Source organism: Carlito syrichta, unplaced genomic scaffold, assembly GCF_000164805.1.
Source record: "Carlito syrichta isolate Samal-C Ts95f unplaced genomic scaffold, Tarsius_syrichta-2.0.1 Scaffold147141, whole genome shotgun sequence".
NCBI classification, from domain to species: domain Eukaryota; kingdom Metazoa; phylum Chordata; class Mammalia; order Primates; family Tarsiidae; genus Carlito; species Carlito syrichta.
In genome coordinates, this window is record NW_007091237.1 from 40,779 (window position 1) to 62,095 (window position 21,317).

General features: G+C 35.0%; 1 protein-coding gene across 1 annotated transcript in view; it reads right to left on the reverse strand.

The window, feature by feature from the left end:
• Positions 1–5,804: 5,804 nt before the first annotated feature.
• PCDH15 (protocadherin related 15) overlaps positions 5,805–21,317 on the reverse strand; it is a gene marked incomplete at its 3' end in the record, with an annotated part of 280,202 nt that continues 264,689 nt past the window's right edge. The window contains exon 19 of the mRNA XM_008050461.2: positions 5,805–5,932. Coding sequence (XP_008048652.2) covers positions 5,805–5,932 — 128 coding nt within the window. The remainder of the gene's footprint in view (positions 5,933–21,317) is intronic.

A 21,317-nucleotide genomic window follows, 5' to 3' on the forward strand; every position in this document is an offset into this window, starting at 1 on the left:
TGAACCCGCGGGCTCAGGCAATCCACTCACCTCAGCCTCCCAAAGGCACGGGATTACAGGCTGAGCCACCGTGCCCGACGTAACTTCCCCTTTTTATTTGCATTAAATAACACAATATGAAATAGAGAATTTTGTTAAAAACAATATGAAATAAACTAGAGAATTTTGTTAACAATATGAAATAAACTAGAGAATTTTGTTAAAAATTTGAAAGGTATTTCTAAAATCAGATCTTGTGACAGGGTGTATCACAATTCACAGAGACCATCTCAATTTGAAAAGGAATTCGTTGTCATGTTAATTACCACCTAATTTTTCATAGAAACTTAATAAGTTCTGTTATTTTCTGCCAAGATTCTATTTCTCCCTTCTCCTGGGAAGCAATGTAAATAGAGGTTACAAGAAAAGACCCCAAACTAAAGTTGATCTAATTTTATAAGGTAGATCTAACTAAAACCACTGAATGTGAATTGCAGAATAAAATGTTTCAAAACATAGTTAAACAATCAAGAAAAATGAATGAACTAATATAATCTCAGTTTTTGAATTTGAACATAAGTTTTACATTCTTATCAACCTAAGAGGAATGGATATCAATTAACAGCTGGGGAAAAATATTTTTTATATTCTATCAACATGATGTCTCTCTGCTTAAGGATTTGTCTTTACTATGGTAAAACAGACACAAAATAGAAGTCACCTTCTTAACCACTTTTAAGTGCAAAGTTCAGTGACATTAAGTGCATTTGTATTGTTCTGCAGATATCACTGCCATTCAAGGTCAGAACTTTTTCACTTTCCCAAACTACAACTCCATATTCATTAAATAATCACTCCCTGTTTTCCTTCTCCCACTCCATACCCTCCAGCAATCACCATTCTACTTTATGCCTCTATGAATTTGATTACCCAGGTACCTCATATAAGTGGAATGATACAATATCTGTCCATCTGTGGCTGGGTTATTTCACTAACTATAATGTCATTAATGTTCGCACATGCTGCAACGTGTCAAAATTTCCTTACTTTTAGAGCTAAATAATATTTCGTGGTATGTGTAAATACATTTTGCTTATCCATTTATCTATAGGTGGATTTATGTGTTGTTTCTACTTTTTAACTACAGCACATAACATTGCTATGGACATAGGTATACAAATACCTGTTCAAGTGAGTGTTTTTAAACTATTTTAAGTATATACCAAGGGTGATATTTTTAGTGGATGTTAACTGGTTGGATTAAAGGCTGAAGAGTAAAATTTCTATTGGATTTTCTTCCCACACTCCTTGCAAGTATGCTGGCTGATTACTCATCATCAGAAGAAATCAACATGGTGGAATCAGTTGTGACATAGATATCAGCAATAAACCATAGTAAATGTAGATCTTCCCAGAGTAATCATTTTGTTCTGTGTCCTTTTGATACAGTTCTAGAGTTACTTGAATGTGACATGAGCATTCAATTTATTATGGTAAAAATCAAATTCTACACGTCTTTTCTAATGATGGGATCAACAGATGTTGGACACCACTAGGGGAGAAGGGAGAGGGACAAGTGGCAACACATTGGGTACCTGGTCCACTATCAAGGGGAGAAGAGGACCAGTTAAAAGCAAATTTCACCTGCATGCTCCTACTTATGTAGTAAGTCCCTACTCCTGCCCCAAAAATCTAAAATAAAATTTTATGACGTCTTTGTTCTAGAAAATTCTCAAGAGATTTACCTTATCAAAAACTGCTCAAAAATGAATCACATGAATCCATGTCCAAGCCAAGCATTTGCAAGGAAAACATGACAAGAATGAAAGGCTCGGGCTCCAGGCCCATCATTTCTCACCACCTTTGAGGAGGTTTTACCTCCTCTAAAGCATGTGATCCCCAATAATAATAGATACCTGAATAAAACTGAACTTATGTATGAGAAAGGAGAAAATGTCACCTAATGGTGTCTACCACGATCAAACAGTATGAGACCCTAAAAGCCAGAGACACTTCACCTAAATTATCCCCATGTTATATATAAAGTAATTTGAAACCTGCCTTCATCTAAATTTTAGACAATTATATTAATTTCCACTCAGTATAGACTAAACCTGACCTGAAACTATATTAGGCATTTTGTCCATACAGACTTAACTATAACTTACATGTTTATTTATATACTATTTTGGGGGGAGTCTAGCTTACAAGAATATTACCTCTTTAAAAGTAAAAAGATAGCCTGTAATTCCAGTTACTCGGAAGGCTGAGGCAGAAGGATTGCCTGAGTCCAGCAGGTCGAGGCTGCAGTGACCATGAGTGTGCCTCTGCACTCCAGCCTGGGTGACAGAGTGAGACTCTAACTCAAAAAAGTGTAGAAAGATAGTTTATTTTGCTGGCCATGGTATTTTCAACGTGCAATAGAAACAAAGTAAATATTTTCTTAAAAAATGAACTTGTAACAAGTCCTTAAGTACATTAGATATGCCACTTTAGAGCAGATATGCAATTGTCTTTATTATGCTATCACTTATATTAAGAACATTTTATTTCAACAATGCTCTAAATTTGTTACCTTGCCTATAGCATATTTTTCATGCCTAAATTTATAATTCATATTTAAGCTAGTTTAGCTTTCTTCACTGTATTTTAAAGTCTAGTCTTTCTATGTCCCTATTCTATGCAATATTTCCTCTTTCCTTTCTTAAATGAAGCTAATACTTGAAATTTAACTTTTATCATTCTTCATTGCATGGTAGACTAAAAAAAAACCTTACATGCATGGTAGATAAAAAGTAACATTATCCTAACGTACGGCAATTGTATAAAAACCTCTCACAATCATGGGATCCTTCCCCATTTTTTACATCATCTTTCCTTCAAGGACCATGATTTAGTGCTACTTTCATTAATAGTTTTATTCTTCTAAGTATAAATTGAAAAGAACTGCTTAACTCACTCTCACTCTGATTAAATTCTGGAAAGGAGATGAGGCTTCCACGCTCAAGGCAGCAATTGAAAATGTTAACCGCTGAGGATTTATTACTCCCATTACCTCCTAAGACCCCTGTCTCTTATCACTGTTCCACAAATATCCTCTGCACTTTGTTTCTCCCACGTACTAGTTCACTTTGTTTCCTCTACTTAGATTGTCTTCCTCGTATAAGTTTCACTTTGAAAAAGTCTAACCATTCTTCAGGGTCCTTCTTAAATTCTTCATCTTTCAGGAATCCTTGTACGTTCTTTCAGCCGCTGAAATGTTTCCTTCATTTGAATCCATAATTTTCTCTCTTGTTGAATTGATTATTACAGCATAACTTGTTTCATCATTGTTAAACTTCCTCTCTCTCTCTCTCTCTCTCTCTCACTCTCGCTCTCTAAGTGTCCAAGATATTATATTGCATGAAGTTGACTTCCTAGACAGAGCCCCTTTCCCTAGTCTGAACAACCCACTGATAGATTTAAGGGGGAGGGTTCCACAGAGTACTCAGTAATCCTGAAGAAAGAATTAACTCCCTCCCTTCATACCTCATCACAAGCAGTCCATGTCTTCTCTGCAGGTTATATCTCACCACCCAGGTACTTCTTATGTAGTTCTTTTCACATCCTATCATAATTCAGTTTCTTACCTGACCTTTACTTCACTTTGCCCCAGAATTCATAGCTCATCAACAGTAAAATCTCCTAAATATTCAACTTTTTTCTTAATAGTACCTTTACTTTTTATTCCTTTCCCTTCCCTACACCCCTCAGATAGAGAAGAAACTGCTTTCTCTCTCAGTAGTGGCTCCCATACATTACACAGGACAGAGTCTGGAGGTATAGGACAAGCATCCTTTTGTCTCCTGTGACACCCAGTTCCAACACCTTTGAAGTAAATGCCATCAGATAATACCACTCAAGAAATTTCTTTGCTCTAGCCATCTACATACCTTTTGAATAATCCCTTTTATTACTGAAATATTTTAACATTTGTCTTTTTTAAAATCCAATGCAAGCCTATTAGCATAAGTGGTGATGTAAAATCCACAGGGACATTTTAATCACAGTTGCACTTGACAGTCAAACACTCCCTTTCGTCAATCTTTTTCACATGGCACAGGTAACCTGTATTTCCTCAGTATTTCTGCTTCCTATGGCAGCAACTCTGACTCCTTCTCAGTATCCCCTTCTCTTCCTGATTGCTAAATGTTGAAGTTCCCAGGACAGTCTTCGGACTTTTCTGAGAACCCATGATCAAGGCGATTTCACCTTGTCCTATAATTTCTCTCTCAAGTTTGGATCGGCATCTGCAACTGCCTTACCAAGAATCATGCTTAGATATAGAAAAATATCTCACAAACATGAAATATCCACAAATAAATTTTTGATTTCTGCCATTAGAGTACTTGGGTATGTATGGGAATCTATTCAGAACAAAAATCTCCAAGTCATTCTTGATTTTCCCTAATGTCCCACATGAAATTCATCAGCAAATCCTATTGTCTCTACTTTTTTTTTTTTTGGATTTGGAATCTCACTCCATTACCCAAGGGTTCAAGTCACCATGAACTAGTCATGCATTAGACTCTGCGTTTACTCTTGTCCAAAAACACTCCTAACTTCGACCCTGCACAACATCTAGAATAAAACTCTTATATTTGATTGTCATTCCTTTGTTTAAACTCATTCAAAGGCTTTCTTTCCAACACTCATATAACAAATCCCAAATTCGAGCCGTTTCCAATCTTCTCCAACCAGACTTTTTTAGTCATGCCGGCCTCCAAGATTTCTCTAGCTTTGAGAGATTGATAAAGAATCCCCAAATGTTACTCACCTAAAAACCCACGAAATCCATGTTTTCTTTTGTTTAGGTTGAAATTTCTTTTTTTTATTGATAATGTTTCATATGTGATAAAACTACATGTAAAAAGAACTCTAATCATGGTACTTCTAATAATATAGTAAAGGTAATTAATCAAAGCTACAGGCAATCAAAAGCTAGATTTTCCAGGCATGTGTAGGATTTTATATGTGTATATTTATAGTTATTTTAAAAGTTGATTGTTAAATTACCATCCAAAAAATAACTCTGTAATTGCGAATCCAAAATGTTCTAGCTTCTAAATCTCAGCAAAATGTAATATTTTTAAATTTGATTTTTAGTAATAAAACTATTGCAACTATTTATAGTGCAAATCATTTTTAAATATTTTTAAACATATTTGATAATAGCTAATTAAAGAAAAATAAAAATGATCAACTTTAGTCTTAGCTACTGCATTTTAAAAAATTCTAAGCAGGTTAGCCAAAATTTTCTGATATATCTAGTTTTCCCTAAGTCTTCATAAAATACTAAAACTAGTACTGTTACTTTTTACATTTATTTAACCAGCATTTAAAATAAAATAAAAAACTTATTGCAGAAAAATATTATTCCATAATTTATTACATTACTTCTTCTATTAGGACTAGTATTTTTATACTTGTCAAAATTTCATTTTGAAACTCTTTTTAGTTATTCTGAATTAAATTATTGGAGTTATAAAAGCCTAGTGGGAAAACATATGCACATTAACACCTTATTCAACGTAAAATATATTAAGTATTTGTTCCTATTTTTATAGTATAAATAAAACATTTTAAAATGTTGCTTAGGGTTCACCTCATATATAAGCTGCATTTAGTTTGGATAATTAAACTCATATATTTCCAACATGTAGGTTTTTGCTTATACAACATGAATAAATATGCAGTTAATGCAAACTACAGTGTTAAAATTTATTGGCAAAACCTGAGATCTTCGCTTTGACTTTAGATCTGTATCTTAACAAATTTTCTCATACCTTCACTCTTAACACAGAGGCAAACATTCTAGCATCTTCAGATACACCGCCAATGTAGAATTTCTTCTGAAACACGGGGGGATGATCATTTTCATCCTGTATTTCAATGTATACTTTAGCTGTATTACCTGGAAGACAAGAAATAATACCATGTTTTATTGGTGGTTATTCATCAGGGAAAAAAATGCACTGAAGTAAATACTTATTGTACTTTTTGAAACAAAGAAGAAAACTTAAATCAGAAAGTCATTCCTAGATGGCATGCTCAATTACCAAAAGTCAGAAGACATTGTAATAATGCTTCTGGTGTAATAATGTTAAATTGCCGCTATTTCTTTTAATGATATTGTTGTGGTAAGTCATTTCGCTTAATTTAATTTGGCACTAACATTTTGTGTTCTGCTAATTTTAATGAAAAAAACAGCAGTTCATGTTCACAAACACTTCACACACATTATCAGTTAACATCAAAGTGACATAAACATATAAACTCCTTATAAAATAAAATAATATATGTATTTTTACTTTTAAGTATAAACTCAGCGATGATATTTCTTTAACTTCAAAGTGTACTATAGTGCTGGGCTTGGTGGCCCAGTCTGTAATCCTGTGCCTTGGGAGGCTGAGGTGAGTGGACTGCCTGAGCCTGTGGGTTCGAGATCCGCCTGGGCAACTTGGAAAGACCTCATCTCTACAATAAATTTTTAAAAAATTAGCCGGGCGTGGTAGCGCACGCCTATAGTTCCAGCTACTTGGAAGGCTGAGTGGAAGGATGGCCGGAGCCCAGCAGGTCGAGGCTGCGGTGGCTGGGAGCGGCGGCCACTGCACTCCAGTCTGGGTGACAGTGACTCCAACTCAAAAAAAAAAAAAAGTGTACTATAACATTTTGATGTTGAGACTAAAAGTAACAATGACTTTGGCAAAAAATTTTTATCATGCATTGCTGACTATCAATGTTAGAGTGTAACATTATTGAAAAACTGTAGCTGTACTATTATCATACAACTCAAATGCTGCACTTTGCCATTTAAATCACAATAAATAAACCATAAAGAATGCATGTTATTATCACATGCTAGAACTTTCCTAAAATAATTACACCTTTACTGACACTGTTACACTTGTCACTAGTCCAATAATAACCTTTTAAAAGGAATTTAATGTATAAAATAACTTGTAAATCAAATAAAATTGAAAATTAGTGGTTTTTCATCTGTAAAGATAGATACAAATAAATATCAAATGTAATGTTAACTTTTACTATGCATTTTGTTTATGAACAAATATATGACTATCAATCTACACGCTATTTATCAAGAATGCCCTCATTTTGGTGTTTTAACTGCACTTAATACCCTGTCTCCAACTTTAACTAATTAGCACTAGCCTACAAGCACAAACCACATTACAGTTATATAGTACATCTGTGTTGTTGAATAAATGAATGAATAACTTGCCTTGTCTTAGTAAGAACTTAGAAATAGGCTGTTTTTTGCTTGCCCAGGGATAGGTCAGAAAGAAAAAAATGGTTAACCCCGAGGTTTTGACACTATCCTGCTGCTAATCATTTAGTTTTCCTCTTATTTGTATCTTTCCCACCTTCCTTAAACTGAAGATCTACAATCAAGAGGAAAAATATACTAGGTCAACAGAGAAAGGTATCAGCAGGGAAGTAGGGCTAATAGCAGATTATGCTTCTCTATCCTACAGTGAATGTGCTCTTGTTTGTACCCTAGTCAGCAACCACCAATTGGAGTTCATGCAAAAATGAAACCCATGTGTGTCTTAGTAGCAGTCCACTTTTTATCTCTGGAATCAAAACAGCTAACAGCTCTAAATCTAATATTTTAAAAAAGAGTAATTCTAAACAATATCACCTTTCCAATAGCTTACTTTCTAATATACAGCAATATATAAATTCAAAAATCCTGTTCCTCTTTGGAACTCTTAATATGACAGGGGTCTCAAAAATATTAACTAGTGACGTAATTCGTCTTCATTAAATGGGGGGAAGCATATACAATGTAATAAAATTTGCAATAAACAACAATTTTGCAAATGTATTATGATTTATTTCTGTACCTCTTAACCCCAACTTCATAACTGGTCGGTCACCGATCCTACATATCAGCTTCATAAGCAAGTAAATAAGTACATATTAAATATTTTGTTTCATTTTTCTCTTGACCTGCCCATATACTCAAGTCTCTTGGTATCTTGCCTGTGTGATTAAACATTATCTACCCAAAAACATTGCTTAGATTTTTCTAAATTTATTTTAAAAAACCAAAATCTTGCATGTTTTGCACAAGAGAAACAACTATAATGTGATTTATAAACTCATGCTACATCATGAATTTTGGAATTTATGGCATTTGCTATATATCTAGTTATGTGGGATTATTTATCATAACAAATAAACATAAATATGAAACTGTGAAACAGGTGTTTTTATTGTTTGTGACTTAGATTTTAGAATATAATTAATTCATTTTTATTTTCTATAATATAAATAGACTATTGAAATTTATTTTTTCTTTTCCTTCTCCCTGAAAATTTTAGATAAGTGTTAGGTATCCCTTCTTTGAAACTCTGTAAAACAGTAAAAATGTTTCTCTTTGTAAAACACCTTTTCACAATCTATTTTTCACTGTATTTAATTATAAACCTGTTTCATTTCTATTAGCTATTAAAGTTCTTAAAGATAGAAATTGTATTTTGTACATCTATTACTACTATAATGCATTTGTTTGTTGGTAGTTTCCCCAATAGCCTTTCTCATTCCCCCATCCCCCAGATATTATTCTAGCTAATTATCTTAATTCTTATTGAAAAAATAAAAGTTGACATTAACTCAGTCAGATAGGTTTCATTGGTTGTAAACATCTGATTGTAATTAACTGGAACAAAAAATAACTCTGAGAAGAATAAAAGTGGGTTCACTGAATTGGAGTGAAGTACAGAGAATCATTTTTTGTATCACAAAATAACCAGGAAGTTCCAGAGGGTTGGCAGCCGAAGATGATCAAAATTTTCTTGCAGATAACTGAAGATGAAATAACTCAGCAAACTTTGTTTGTTTTTCTGCTTTTATTACCCTAATTTTTATTCCACTAAGCTTAAGAATCATATCCTGGGGAGGCAGTATCTGGATTGTCCTAGTTTTTGTCAAAAACACCAGATTATTCCTATTCACTTGAGAAGTCAATGAGAAAATTACAAGGAAATTGCAGTGTGTCTAATCAATAAATGTAAAATAAATGTTGGCCAGTAAAAAGAAAAAAGCAAGCATATACTTATAGTTAAATCACTAGAAATGCACCCATTTATATTTTGTATTTATTAGCATACAATGTGCATGACACTATCCATTTCCTCAGTTCAAACACTTTTTTACTAAGAACTATATCATATTCCTCCACCAAATCTTGGTTTTGATTATTTCAAGGCAGAAACTTGGAAGCGACTCTGATTTAAGTATTTTTAAGGGAGTCCTTTTTTAAAAAATTATCTCCCTATTTGCAAGATATTTTTTCAGTGTTGTGTCCTTAACTTAAGGTAGATATAAAATACCTAACAAAGGGGAAAGAAGACAAAAAAGAGTGAGCAGTATTGATAAAATAGGGAAATATTGTGAGAGGAACAGCACCAGTGCTTAATATCCTGATATCCTCCTTCTGTCTCTCTTCTGGTTCGTCCAAACATTTCATGCATTGAAAGGAGAATCACAAGAATTAGGGAAATTACAAACTAGGGAAGATTTATTTGGCAAATATTTTGGTTAAGAGATTATATTTGTGAGCTTTGGGGATCAGTGCCTCATTTTTTGTCTTTATTAATATTTTTTCTGCAATTTTGTATGGAATGACCTTTCATTTGGCCAGTACCTTTGGCTTTATTAAGCCAAAAGTTCCAAAAGTGACCCCTAAGATGAGGAAATGTGAGATAACTTCCTGAGATTTATTAGTTTAAAGAAAGAGAAAATAGAACTTCTAAGCAGTCAAGCTCAGAAAAGAAAGTAAGACTCAATATAATCATCTCCTTAAAAGGTACTTCTGTTCTATTTTAGACATAGTAGAAGGAGTTCGGAAGAATAAAAGATGTTCAAAATACCATTAACTTCAATTTGACTCTATGTTTTTCAAGACCAAATTTAGTTTAGTTTTTTTCCTTCTATTACTTTTAATAATCAATATGTGCTTTTAGTTTTCTCTTCTTGGGGAGCACCTATTACTCTCAAGATGAATCTATATATTTTATCTACATGACTGGATTCTCAAGGAAAACCTTACTGAATAAAAATCCAAGGAGTTAAAACAGTGTTCTCTACTGTGATCAATTCTGCAACTCCATATTTTTAGTAGTCACAACTGCGAGGATGAGGGGAGGTGGTGTCACTGGATTTAGTGGGTAGAGACCAGTGATGCTGGAAGCATTCAGTGATGAGCAGAACTGCGCCTCATCCAAACAAAAAGTTATTCAGCCCCAAATAGTGATAAAGTTGAGAAGCTCTAAGTTGAATTAAAAGAAAGGAATTAGAGCAGTTAAGATAAAATGCAAAGTTTGTGTACAAATATGGTAAAGCCCTTTTCTAAATCTATTTGCATGGACATGCCTTTAATGTGGAACTTATCAAAATGTACTGCAATTATTGGATCACACATTGGTCACACTCTTTTTGGCTGTGTTCCTTGAGTCAGAAACACAATTTTGCTCACCACTACTCCTGTCACTGTCTGCTGGCCCCTGTTCCTGATATTCCCTTCATCTGGAATGCTCTCAAACCAACCATTTTTCTAGCTATTGCTGGTAAATATTTATATTCACTATACTGAAAATATAAGAGTTGAGTGTGATTAGAAAATATATACTAGACTAGACCGTCACCAAAACCTTAATGGTAAGGACAGTGTTTTTCCTATTTTTATATGTCCTATATAGGCTAACACGTTAAATAGTTTTAAAAATTGCACCATAATGTTTGTAAATGATTTATAGATTCTTCGAACAATCCTATTGCAGAGAATTTTTTAAATGCTTGAAATACTGTATTTACATTTGTTATATGATGGTAACAAGAGATTGAAGTCATTCTTCACTTTGAAGAAAACAAAATTATTTATACTGTTTTTTTCTTTAAGACTATTTTTGTGTATGTTTTACTGATAAATTAATTCTAGAAGCTTTAGAACTTCTGTACAGTAGGTGTACAATGAATGTTAAGTTAGATTGTCATTGCTACCACTTCCCTACACCCAGATTTCCACTTAAATAAAATGAATCAAGATGGCAGCTGACAGGTCAGGCTGCAAGAATCTCTGGAGGTAAGTCACACAGCCTCCAACTTGTTGCCTAAGTGGCAAGAACAAACTATTGCCCCAGGCATTCCCTCATCATTGAAGTAGGAGAGAGACTGCTCCAGGTTTTGCCTCAACGCTTCAGCACCTAACAAGGTGCTGGAAGGGGCTGCAGATGGAGTCCAGAGATCTGATCTCTGTGAATGGCAGATCAATTACTCAGGGCTGGATTGTGGTCCAGAGGAAATATCCTGAGAGTGCAAATCTCAGAGGGACCAGAGGAATACTGAGTTCCAGGTGCCCCGCCCCCTACACTGATCCAGCCATGGGACAAAGGGTGTGGCCAGAATAGGACGTGGCAGAACTCCATAGTGATCAGTGGTGAGTGTGGGGCTGACCGAAACCCGTTTCTCCCCAGCAATCCTTTGAATGTCAGACACACACGGCTGGGCCACGATTGAGAGAGACAAACCCAGATGGAGCCTGGACATCTGAAATTGGGAGAACCCAATTTCAGGATAGGCCTGGCTGGGGCAACTTGTGAGAGTACAGACCTGGGGAAGAGACTATCCTGTACCCCCCATGAGAGATCTCCCTGACCATACAAGAGTGGGCAGGGAGGAGTGCCGCCCCACCTACCTCCATTGCCCCTCCTCCTTCTCTGCCTCTTTCCTTCAGGAGAGAGTGAAAGAGGTGGCTCTGCAGGAGAGATCTGATTAAAGGAACAATTACAGAGCCTGCCACAAGAGGACAGGTTTGTGTTTGTGTGTGTGTGTGTGTTCTGTTTTGTTCTTTAAATTTTCAATTATTTTTTATTTCAAAAATTTTCTATTTGTTAGTTCATCTATTTTAAAAATATTTCTCCTTTGTGCATGAATGTGTATGTGAGGCTTTGATCTGCATCCCCAGCCAAAATTTTTTTTTCTTTCTTCCATTTCTTTCTTCTTTTATTTGTCATTCTCTGTTTATGTGTGTACGTGAATAATTGAGTGTTCATCTTTTGATTTTGTTGCTGGTTTCTGCTCTTTTATTCTTCTTGGGGTTTTTTAATATTCACTTTTTATAGTTTAAGGGGTGTGTCAATATATGTGTGAGGGTTCCAACTGAATCCCCTTATTTATTTTTTCCTTTGTCTCTTATCTTATTCCCCCCCCTTTGGTCTTTTTGTCATTCTTCTCTATTCACTTTGTACTAGGCATGTGTGTGTGTGTTCAATTTTCTTGGGTTTTGTTGTTGTTGTTGTTGTGATTTGTTTTGTTTTGCTTTGTTGTTATTCCAGATTGTTTTGTAGCATGGGTTGGTTTCAGCTTTGCATCATCATATAGAGTGGTGGTGGGGAGTGGATGGATCTCAGGGAACACATACCAAAATAAGTGAACATTTTAATTTGCAAGTTGCATCTGACTCCTAGCATCCCATCTCCCATTTTACTCAGATTTCAAAAACTGCAAGAGACAGCAAAGTTTCTCGTTCACCATCCTATTTCAAAATGAAACAAATCCAGAGCCTGGATCAGGGAAGAAGAGAGGACTGAGTAGAAGAGAAAGCCTTTCCCGCTGACACTGAATAACAGAACTAAAGAAAAAAACAAGAGATCTGTCACAAATGAGGAAAAGCCAAAGGAAGACCTCAGGCAATTCCAAGTCTACCAAAGACAAAACTCCTGAGAAATCAGACCTTGGTGCCCAAACAATGGAAATCACTATGACTAGCCCCAGAATACAACAGGGATTAGGGAATGGTTGGAAAGAGTGACTAAGACTCAAGAAAGACAAGATGTAACAAGGAATGAACTTATAACAGAGATTTTGACAATAAAAAATTTCATCCAGGAAATAAATAACAAGATGACAAGCATGGAAAGCAGAATTAATCTAGCTGAAGAAAGAATCTCAGAACTTGAAAATCAGAACATGGAATTAACCTCATCTGTAAAAAAAACATAGAAAGAAAATTCAGAAAGAAAGCACAAAGCCTACAAGAGATGTGCAATTATACCAAGAGGCCGAACTTATGCCTGATTGGTATCCCAGAAGAAGAAAGGGAAAACAAGAACAACTTGGAACAAATATTTCAGGAGGCAATCCAAGAACACTTTCACCATCTCACCAGAGATGTGATCAGCCAAGCACAAGAGATACAGAGAACCCAACAAGATATCAAATGAGAAGACCAACCCATAGACACATAGTAATTTACCTACACAAAGTAGGCACAAAAGAAAAAATACTAAAGGCAACAAGAGAGAAAGGTCAAGACTACCTACCAGGGAAAACCAATCAGAATAGCAGCAGACCTATGGACAGAAACACTACAAGCAAGAAGGGACCGGACCCCTATATTCAAAGTCCTCAATGAAAAGCATTTTTAACCAAGAATTTCCTATCCAGTCAAGCTCAGTTTCATCAATCATGAAGAACTGAAATTCTTCCCAGACATCCAATCTCTGAGAGATTATGCAACTTCCAGATCAGCTCTACAGGAGACACTTAAAAAGGTATTAAGCAAAGAAGAAAGAAAAAAAGAATAACCACAGACTTCCCAAGAGAACAACAGAGCACAGAGTCAACAGAGAATACAGCGCAACAAGAAACTTGTAAACAAATGCATGCATTAACCCCAAAGCCAAAAGAAAACAAGCAAAGAAAAAACTTTATAAGAATCTTATGACATGGATAAGCATTCACATTTCAATAATCAGCCCGAATGTGAATGGACTAAATACACCACTGAAAAGACACAGAATGGTGGACTGAATAAGAAACCATGACCCAATTATTTGCTGCATCCAGGAAACTAATCTCACTACAAGGGCTGCACACAGACTCAAAGTTAAAGGAAGAAAAACGAGATTCCAGGCAAATGGATCACAAAAGAAGGCAAGAGTTGCAATCTTAATATCAGACAAAACAACCTTTAAGCTATCAAAAATTTAAAAAGATACAAAAGGACACACATAATGATCAAAGGTTCAATCCATTAACAAGAAATATCCATCCTAAAAATATATGCACCCAACAGAGCAGCACCAGCATTTATAAAGCAAGTACTAAATAAACTAGAAAAAATATTCACTATAACACTATTATAGCAGGGGACTTGAATATCCTACTGACAACCATAGATAGATCATCAAGGCAAAAAATCAACAAGGAGATCCAGAACCTAAATTTGACACTTGACCAAATGGACTTAGTAGATACCTACAGATTATTCCACCCAACAACCACAGAGTGCACATTCTACTCATCACCACATGGAACATACTCCAAGATTGATCATATCATTGGACATAAATCAAGCATAAACAAATTCCATAAGATTGAAATCTTGCCATGGACATTCTCAGACCACAGTGGAATAAAAATAAATATCAAAACCAACAACATTTCCCCAAAGCCCACAAAGACATGGACACTAAACAGCATGATGCTGAACAATGACTGGGTCAACACTGAAATAAGAGAATAAATGGAAAGATTCCTAGAAACAAATGAAAATGAAGAAACATCTTACCAAAACCGCTGGGGTGCCATGAAATCAGTTCTCGGAGGGGAATTTATATCTCTACAAGCACACATCAAGAAAATGGAAAGATCACAAGTGGAGAGCCTAACAAATCACCTAAGGGAGCTAGAAAGAGAAGATCACCAAAACCCGAACTTTTGAAGAAGAATCAAAATCACAAAAATAAGAACCCAAATATGGGACATGGAAGACAAAAATATCATAGAAAACATCAACAAAACAAAAAGCTGGTTCGTTGAAAGAATTAGCAAGATTGATGGGCCCCTAGCCAGAATGACCAAGAAAAAGAAAGAAAAAGCCTAAATAAAAACAATCAGAAATACAAAAGATCAAATCACAACTGATCCCGAAGAAATATAAAGGATTATCAGAGATTACTATGTACACCTATATGGAAACAAACTTGATAACCTAGATGAAATGGAGGACTTTCTGACATCACACAACCTCCCCAGGTTGAAACAAGAAGTCATTGAGACACTAAATAGACCAATAACAACCCAAGAAATTGATTTTGTCATACGAAAACTACCTACAAAAAAAAAAAAAAAAAAAAAAAGCCCTGGATCAGATGGTTTTCCAGTAGAATTCTACAAAAGGTACATGGAGGAGATGATACTAATCCTATTGAAAGTGTTCCAGGCAATTGAGAAAGATGGAATTCTCCCCAAATTATTTTACGAAACTTACATCACACTGATTCACAAACCAGGTAAATATCCAACAGAAAAAGAGAACTACAGGCCAATATCCTCTATGAACATAGATGCAAAAATCCTCAACAAGATTCTAGCAAATTGGATGCAAAAATGCATCTCAAAAATCTTCCACCATAACCAAGTAGGCTTCATCCACAGGATGCAGGGTTGGTTCTACATTCGCAAGACAATAAATGCAATTAAATACATCAACAGATGTAAAAACAAGAACCACATAATTATCTCATTAGATGCAGAAAAGCTTTTGATAAAATTCAGCATCCCTTCTTGATAAAGACCCTCAAACACCTAGGTAAAGAAGGAACATACCTCAAAATAGTAAGTGCTATCTATGACAAATCCACAACTAACCTATTGCTAAATAGACAGAAACTAGAAACATTTACCCTGAAAACTGGAGTAAGACAAGGCTGCCCACTCTCACCACTCTTGTTCAATATTGTGTTGGAAGTCCTAGCTCAGGTAATTGGACAAGAAAAGGAAATCAGGGGTATCCAAATAGTAAAAGAGGAAGTCAATTTATCCCTCTTTGTTGATGATATGATCCTATACCTTGAAAATTCAAGAGAATCTGCCAAAAACCTGCTTATATTGATAAAGGACTTTGACAACGTCTCAGGATACAAAATAAATGCGCAAAAGACTGCTGCATTCCTATACACCAACAAGCAGGCAGAGACCCAAATTAAAAACACAATCCCATTTACAATAGCCACCAAAAGAATGAAATTCCTTGGCATCTTCCTAACCAGAGAAGTGAAAGACCATTACAATGAGAATTACAAAACACTGCTCAAAGAAATCCAAGAAGACACAAACAAATGGAAAAATATTCCACGCTCATGGATAGAAAGAATCAACATTGTTAAGATTGCATCCTACCAAAGGCAATCTACAGATTCAACACAATATCCATTGTTACCAACACCATTCTTCTCATATCTGGAAATGACAATACAGAAATTCATATGGAAATATAAACGACCAGGAATAGCCAAAACAATCCTTAGTAAAAGAAACAAAGCAGGAGGTATCACACTTCCAGACTTCAAACTTTACTCTAAGGCTACAGTAATCAAAACAGCCTGGTATTGCTACAAGAACAGACACATAGATCAATGGAACAGAATAGCAATTCCGAAAGCAAAGCCTCAATTCCTCAACCAACTCATCTTTGACAAAGCCTCTAACAATAACCACTGGGGAGAGGAGAATCTATTCAGTAAATGGTTCTAGGAAAACTGGCTGAGCACATGCAGAAGATTGAAACAGAACCCCTACCTATCACCATACACAAAAGTTAAACATAAAACCTCAAACTATAAGAATCTTAGAAAACGCAGGAGACACCCTTATGGAAATTGGAACTGGCAACAAATTCCTATTCACAACCCTAAAGACCAATACCTTAAGAAATAAGATAGACAAGTGGGACCCCATCAAATTAACAAGCTTCGGCAAAGCAAAAGAAACCATCAAGAGAGCAGGGAGACAGCCCATAGAATGGGAAAAAATATTTGCCAACTGTATATCTGAGAAAGGCCTAACTTCTAGGATCTACAAGGAACTCAAACACGCCAAAAGGAAAAAAACAAACAGCCTCTTTAAAAAGTGGACAAAAGACATGAATAGACACTTGTCAAAAGAAGATATACAGGCAGCCAACAGACACATGAAGAAGTCATCAGCCTCACTCATCATCGGGGAAATGCAAATTAAAACCACATTGACATACCACCTAACCCCTGTAAGAATGGCTATCATTAATAAAACAAACAACAGATGCTAGTGAGGCTGTGGAGATAATGGAACGTTTCTACACTGCTGGTGGGAATGCAGACTAGTACAACCTCTTTGGAAGACAGTGTGGCAATTTCTGAAAGAACTAGAAATTGACCTACCATATGATCCAGTAATTCCTCTATTGGGAATATACCTGGAGAAACTAACATTATTCTACAAAAAAGATACCTGCACACATATATTTATTGCAGCTCTATTCATAATAGCAAAAACATGGAACCAACTGTGTTGCCCATCAAAACTGGACTGGATTAAAAAAAATGTGGTACATACACACAATGGAATATTAGGCAGACATAAAGAAGGACAAATATATGGACTGTGCGGCAACTTGAATGGATTTGGAGTTGATCATATTCAGTAATTTATCACAGAAACAAAGAACAGAGTTCCATATGTCCTCACTAATAAGCTGACCCTGAAAAATTATAATGCTATAAGAAGGTGATTGGCAGTAGTGGGAAACTATCAAGGGAAGGGAAGTGGATTTGGCAGTTTGGGTAGACTTCTAAGGGAGGAAGAGGCCTACCTCATCAACAAGGGTACCTACATGATCAATGTTTGTATATCTAACCCTGAATTGTACCCCACATCTTCATAATAAAAATTCTTTTAAAAAGGAAAAAAAACACCCAACAATAAATGAATCACTATTTTATTCCTATACATTAAATGAAGTAACAGATTTTTCAGCATATAAAATCATAATAACAACAAGTACATATTGTTATGATAAAAACAACCTGTTAAAGATAATAGATTCTTCCAAAAAGTTTAATATTGGGAAAATATTGAGTTTGAAACCATTTCATTATTCTATGGGCTATTTAAAAACACCCGGAAGATTCTTGATTTTTATACTGTTAATAATTTTCTCTATTTCTTCTTCTCCAGTTTTTCTTCTAGATAAATACTAGTACCACAGGAAAAGTCAAGTTTTAAAAAATGGGATAATCTGAGATAAACACTTAATCCAATTTTACGAAGAGATTTAAAGTTATTCACTAAAAAAAACCCCAGAATTTGAGATTTTAACACTATGGGAAAATATGTTACAGTTTGTTCACTAGAAGTACTTAACAGGAATAAAATATACTTTCAAAATATTTGGAAAATGAATTATTAAATATATTAGGATGAAACAACTCACTGATTCTTATTTCTCAGTTTTTGCTTTGCAAGAATTATGCTTACTTTTATTTATGTACATTGTTTATTTTCAATAGCTAGGCAGCATTAAAGACTGAATCTTTTGAGGATCATTTAAATCTTTTCTTTTCTTTTTTTTTTTTGAGTTAGAGTCTCACTCCTTCCCCCAGACTGGAGTGCAATGGCATGCTCCCGGCCACCGCAGCCTCAACCTGAGGGGCTCCAGAGATCCTTCCACCTCAGCCTTCCAATAGCTGGAACTATAGGCACGCGCTACCATGCCCGGCTAATTTTTGATTTATTGTAGAGGCGAGGTCTCGCCAACTTACCCGGGCCGGTCTCAAAGTCACAGGTTCCAGCAATCCACTAGCCTCGGCCTCCCAAAGTGCTGGGATTATAGGCTGAGCCACCGAACCCAGTCTCAATGTTTTCTAATTTAGTTTTGATGTTGAATTAATTAGCCTTTGCATGATATTAATTGTTGGTATCTAAAACACATATATTATGTATGTGTTTGGCTAAAAGGTTAATAGTTGTTAAGAATTAAGAAAATAACTGCATATAAATACTGGGTATAAAATCTGACATTCATATTTCTATAATACACAATACTTAATTTTTGGTTAAGACTTTTAATGAAGAAAAAGACAACATCGACACTGTCATTCCTCTATACTCATGGGGTATTTGTTCCAGGGACCCATCAGATACCAAAATCCACCAATGCACATGTCTTGATATAAAATGGCCATAGTATTTTCATACAGTCAACAATATCCTGTATACTTTAAATCATCTCTAGATTACTTATAATACCTAATACAATGTAAATGCTATATAAATATTTGATACTGCATTGTTTAGAAAATAATGACTAGGTAAAGTGTGTACGAATTCAGTACATACACAGTTATCTGGTTTTTTTTCCCCAAATAATTTTCACTTTTAGTTAGTTGAATCCACAAATGCAAAACCCACAGATACAGATGGCCAACAGTAATACAGTGATGAGAAGATAATCAGAAAAGAAGAGTAATATTCTAAATATTAATTAAATTTTAACTTTGCATTCCATTTAACATTCTTCTCCCTGGAAAATTTAAATGAACTCAATTTCTCTGTAAACAGAAATCAAAATAGCTCAGGATGCAAGTTTTCTTTTATTGGTATTGCCAGTATTTAGTTATCTCTATGAGTTCAGAATGATGCAGTTAGAAATTTTCACATGGGAATGTAAATCACTTGTATTTATTAAACTCCAACTCTCTCCATAAAGCAGCTATAATAGGACCATAAGAAGCAACAAAACTTCTATAGTTTTAATCTCTGCAATAGTATCCATAATCTATGGAGCCGAAGCCTGGGCCTATACCAATAATACCACATATATACTGTGTGACTTTATATCAGTTACTTATTCTTTCTGGAATAAAGTTTCTAATAGATAACATGATAGTAATAATGTATAGCTAACTAAATTCAATGAAAAAACACATAGAAAGCATTCAATCCATGATGGCTGCACTATTTCATCTATGTCTCAGAGATTCCTGGCTCTCAAGGTAGGGGGATGTAAATACTAGTGACATTATTATTATAAGAAGGAGGAAGAGCAACAATATCATACATTTTTTAAAAAAATCTAGCTCTGAACTAGAAAAGTGTTTTCGTATGGGATATCATATAGTATATATCATAGTGTAGTGGAAAATGCATATATTTTGACCGCAAATAGAATAATTTAAATAATAATCAAATACTATTGGGAAGCATGAAAAATACTATTTATTAATTATCCATACTTTCATTTATACATGACCAAAAATTTACAGAAAACTCATTTTTAAAAGCAAGTCCTTGAGAAAAACAGAATCTAAACAATATTTAATGTAAGAATATTCTGCTGATATTATCAGTCTAATGGGAATTATTTTATACCAAATTGAAGAGTCACGGCTGAGAAAAAAAAAATTGCTATATCTGATTAAACGAATAAATGAACTCTGAATTCTTTGACATGTAGTTAAAAATAAAATACTTAACCGGGCTCGGTGGCTCAGCCTGTAATCCTGCGCCTTTAGGAGGCTGAGGTGAGTGGATTACCTGAAACCGCGGGTTCGAGAACAGCCTGGGCAGCGAGACCTCATCTCTACAATAAATCAAAAAATCAGCCAGGCATGGTAGTGCATGCCTGTAATTCCGGCTACTTGGAAGGCTGAGGCGGAAGGATCGCCGGAGCTCAGTAGATCGAGCCTGCAGTGTCCAGGAGCGGTCACTGCACTCCAGTCTGGGCGACAGAGTGAGACTCCAACTCAAAAAATAAATAAATAAATAAATAAATAAAATACTTATTTTAAGCTCCAAATCTATTGTATTTGAATAAAAGCAATGGTGGGTAAATTTGGTAAAATAAATAAATAAGCAAACAAAAAAAAAAGTCAAGAAAAGAAAGATTGTTTCTTGGAAATGCAATTTACTAATCATTTGAAAAGATAACATGGATTATAATCCCCATTGCCAAATGGGCAGTTGTAAATTGTCATAGATGCACCTAAACACACACACACACACACACACACACACACACACACACACACACCACTAAGAAAATAACATTATGTTCTTCTTTCTTGAAGATACAAAGGAACTGTGTCTTAAGAATTAGAGAAGCGCTCATCAAGAAGAAATTAACAGGCAGTTAGCTGTTTACCACATTATATGAAAGAAGTGGAAGATGTGTTACCTTCTTTGAATAGTTTCTGTACATTAGTCCTGAGTTGGATGCTTTTTAAAAAAATTTTATAGTTGTGGGGTACAATTCAGTGTTTGGTATACAAATGATCATTATTTATGTACCCTTGTTGATGAGGTGTCCTACCCCCTGACAGTTTTCCACTACTGCCAATCTCTTTCTTACAGTATTATGGTAATTGTACACGGTCCACTTAATTTTTTTCTTTTTGAGTTGGAGTCTCAGTCTGTCACCCAGACTGGAGTGCAGTGGCCACTCCCAGCCA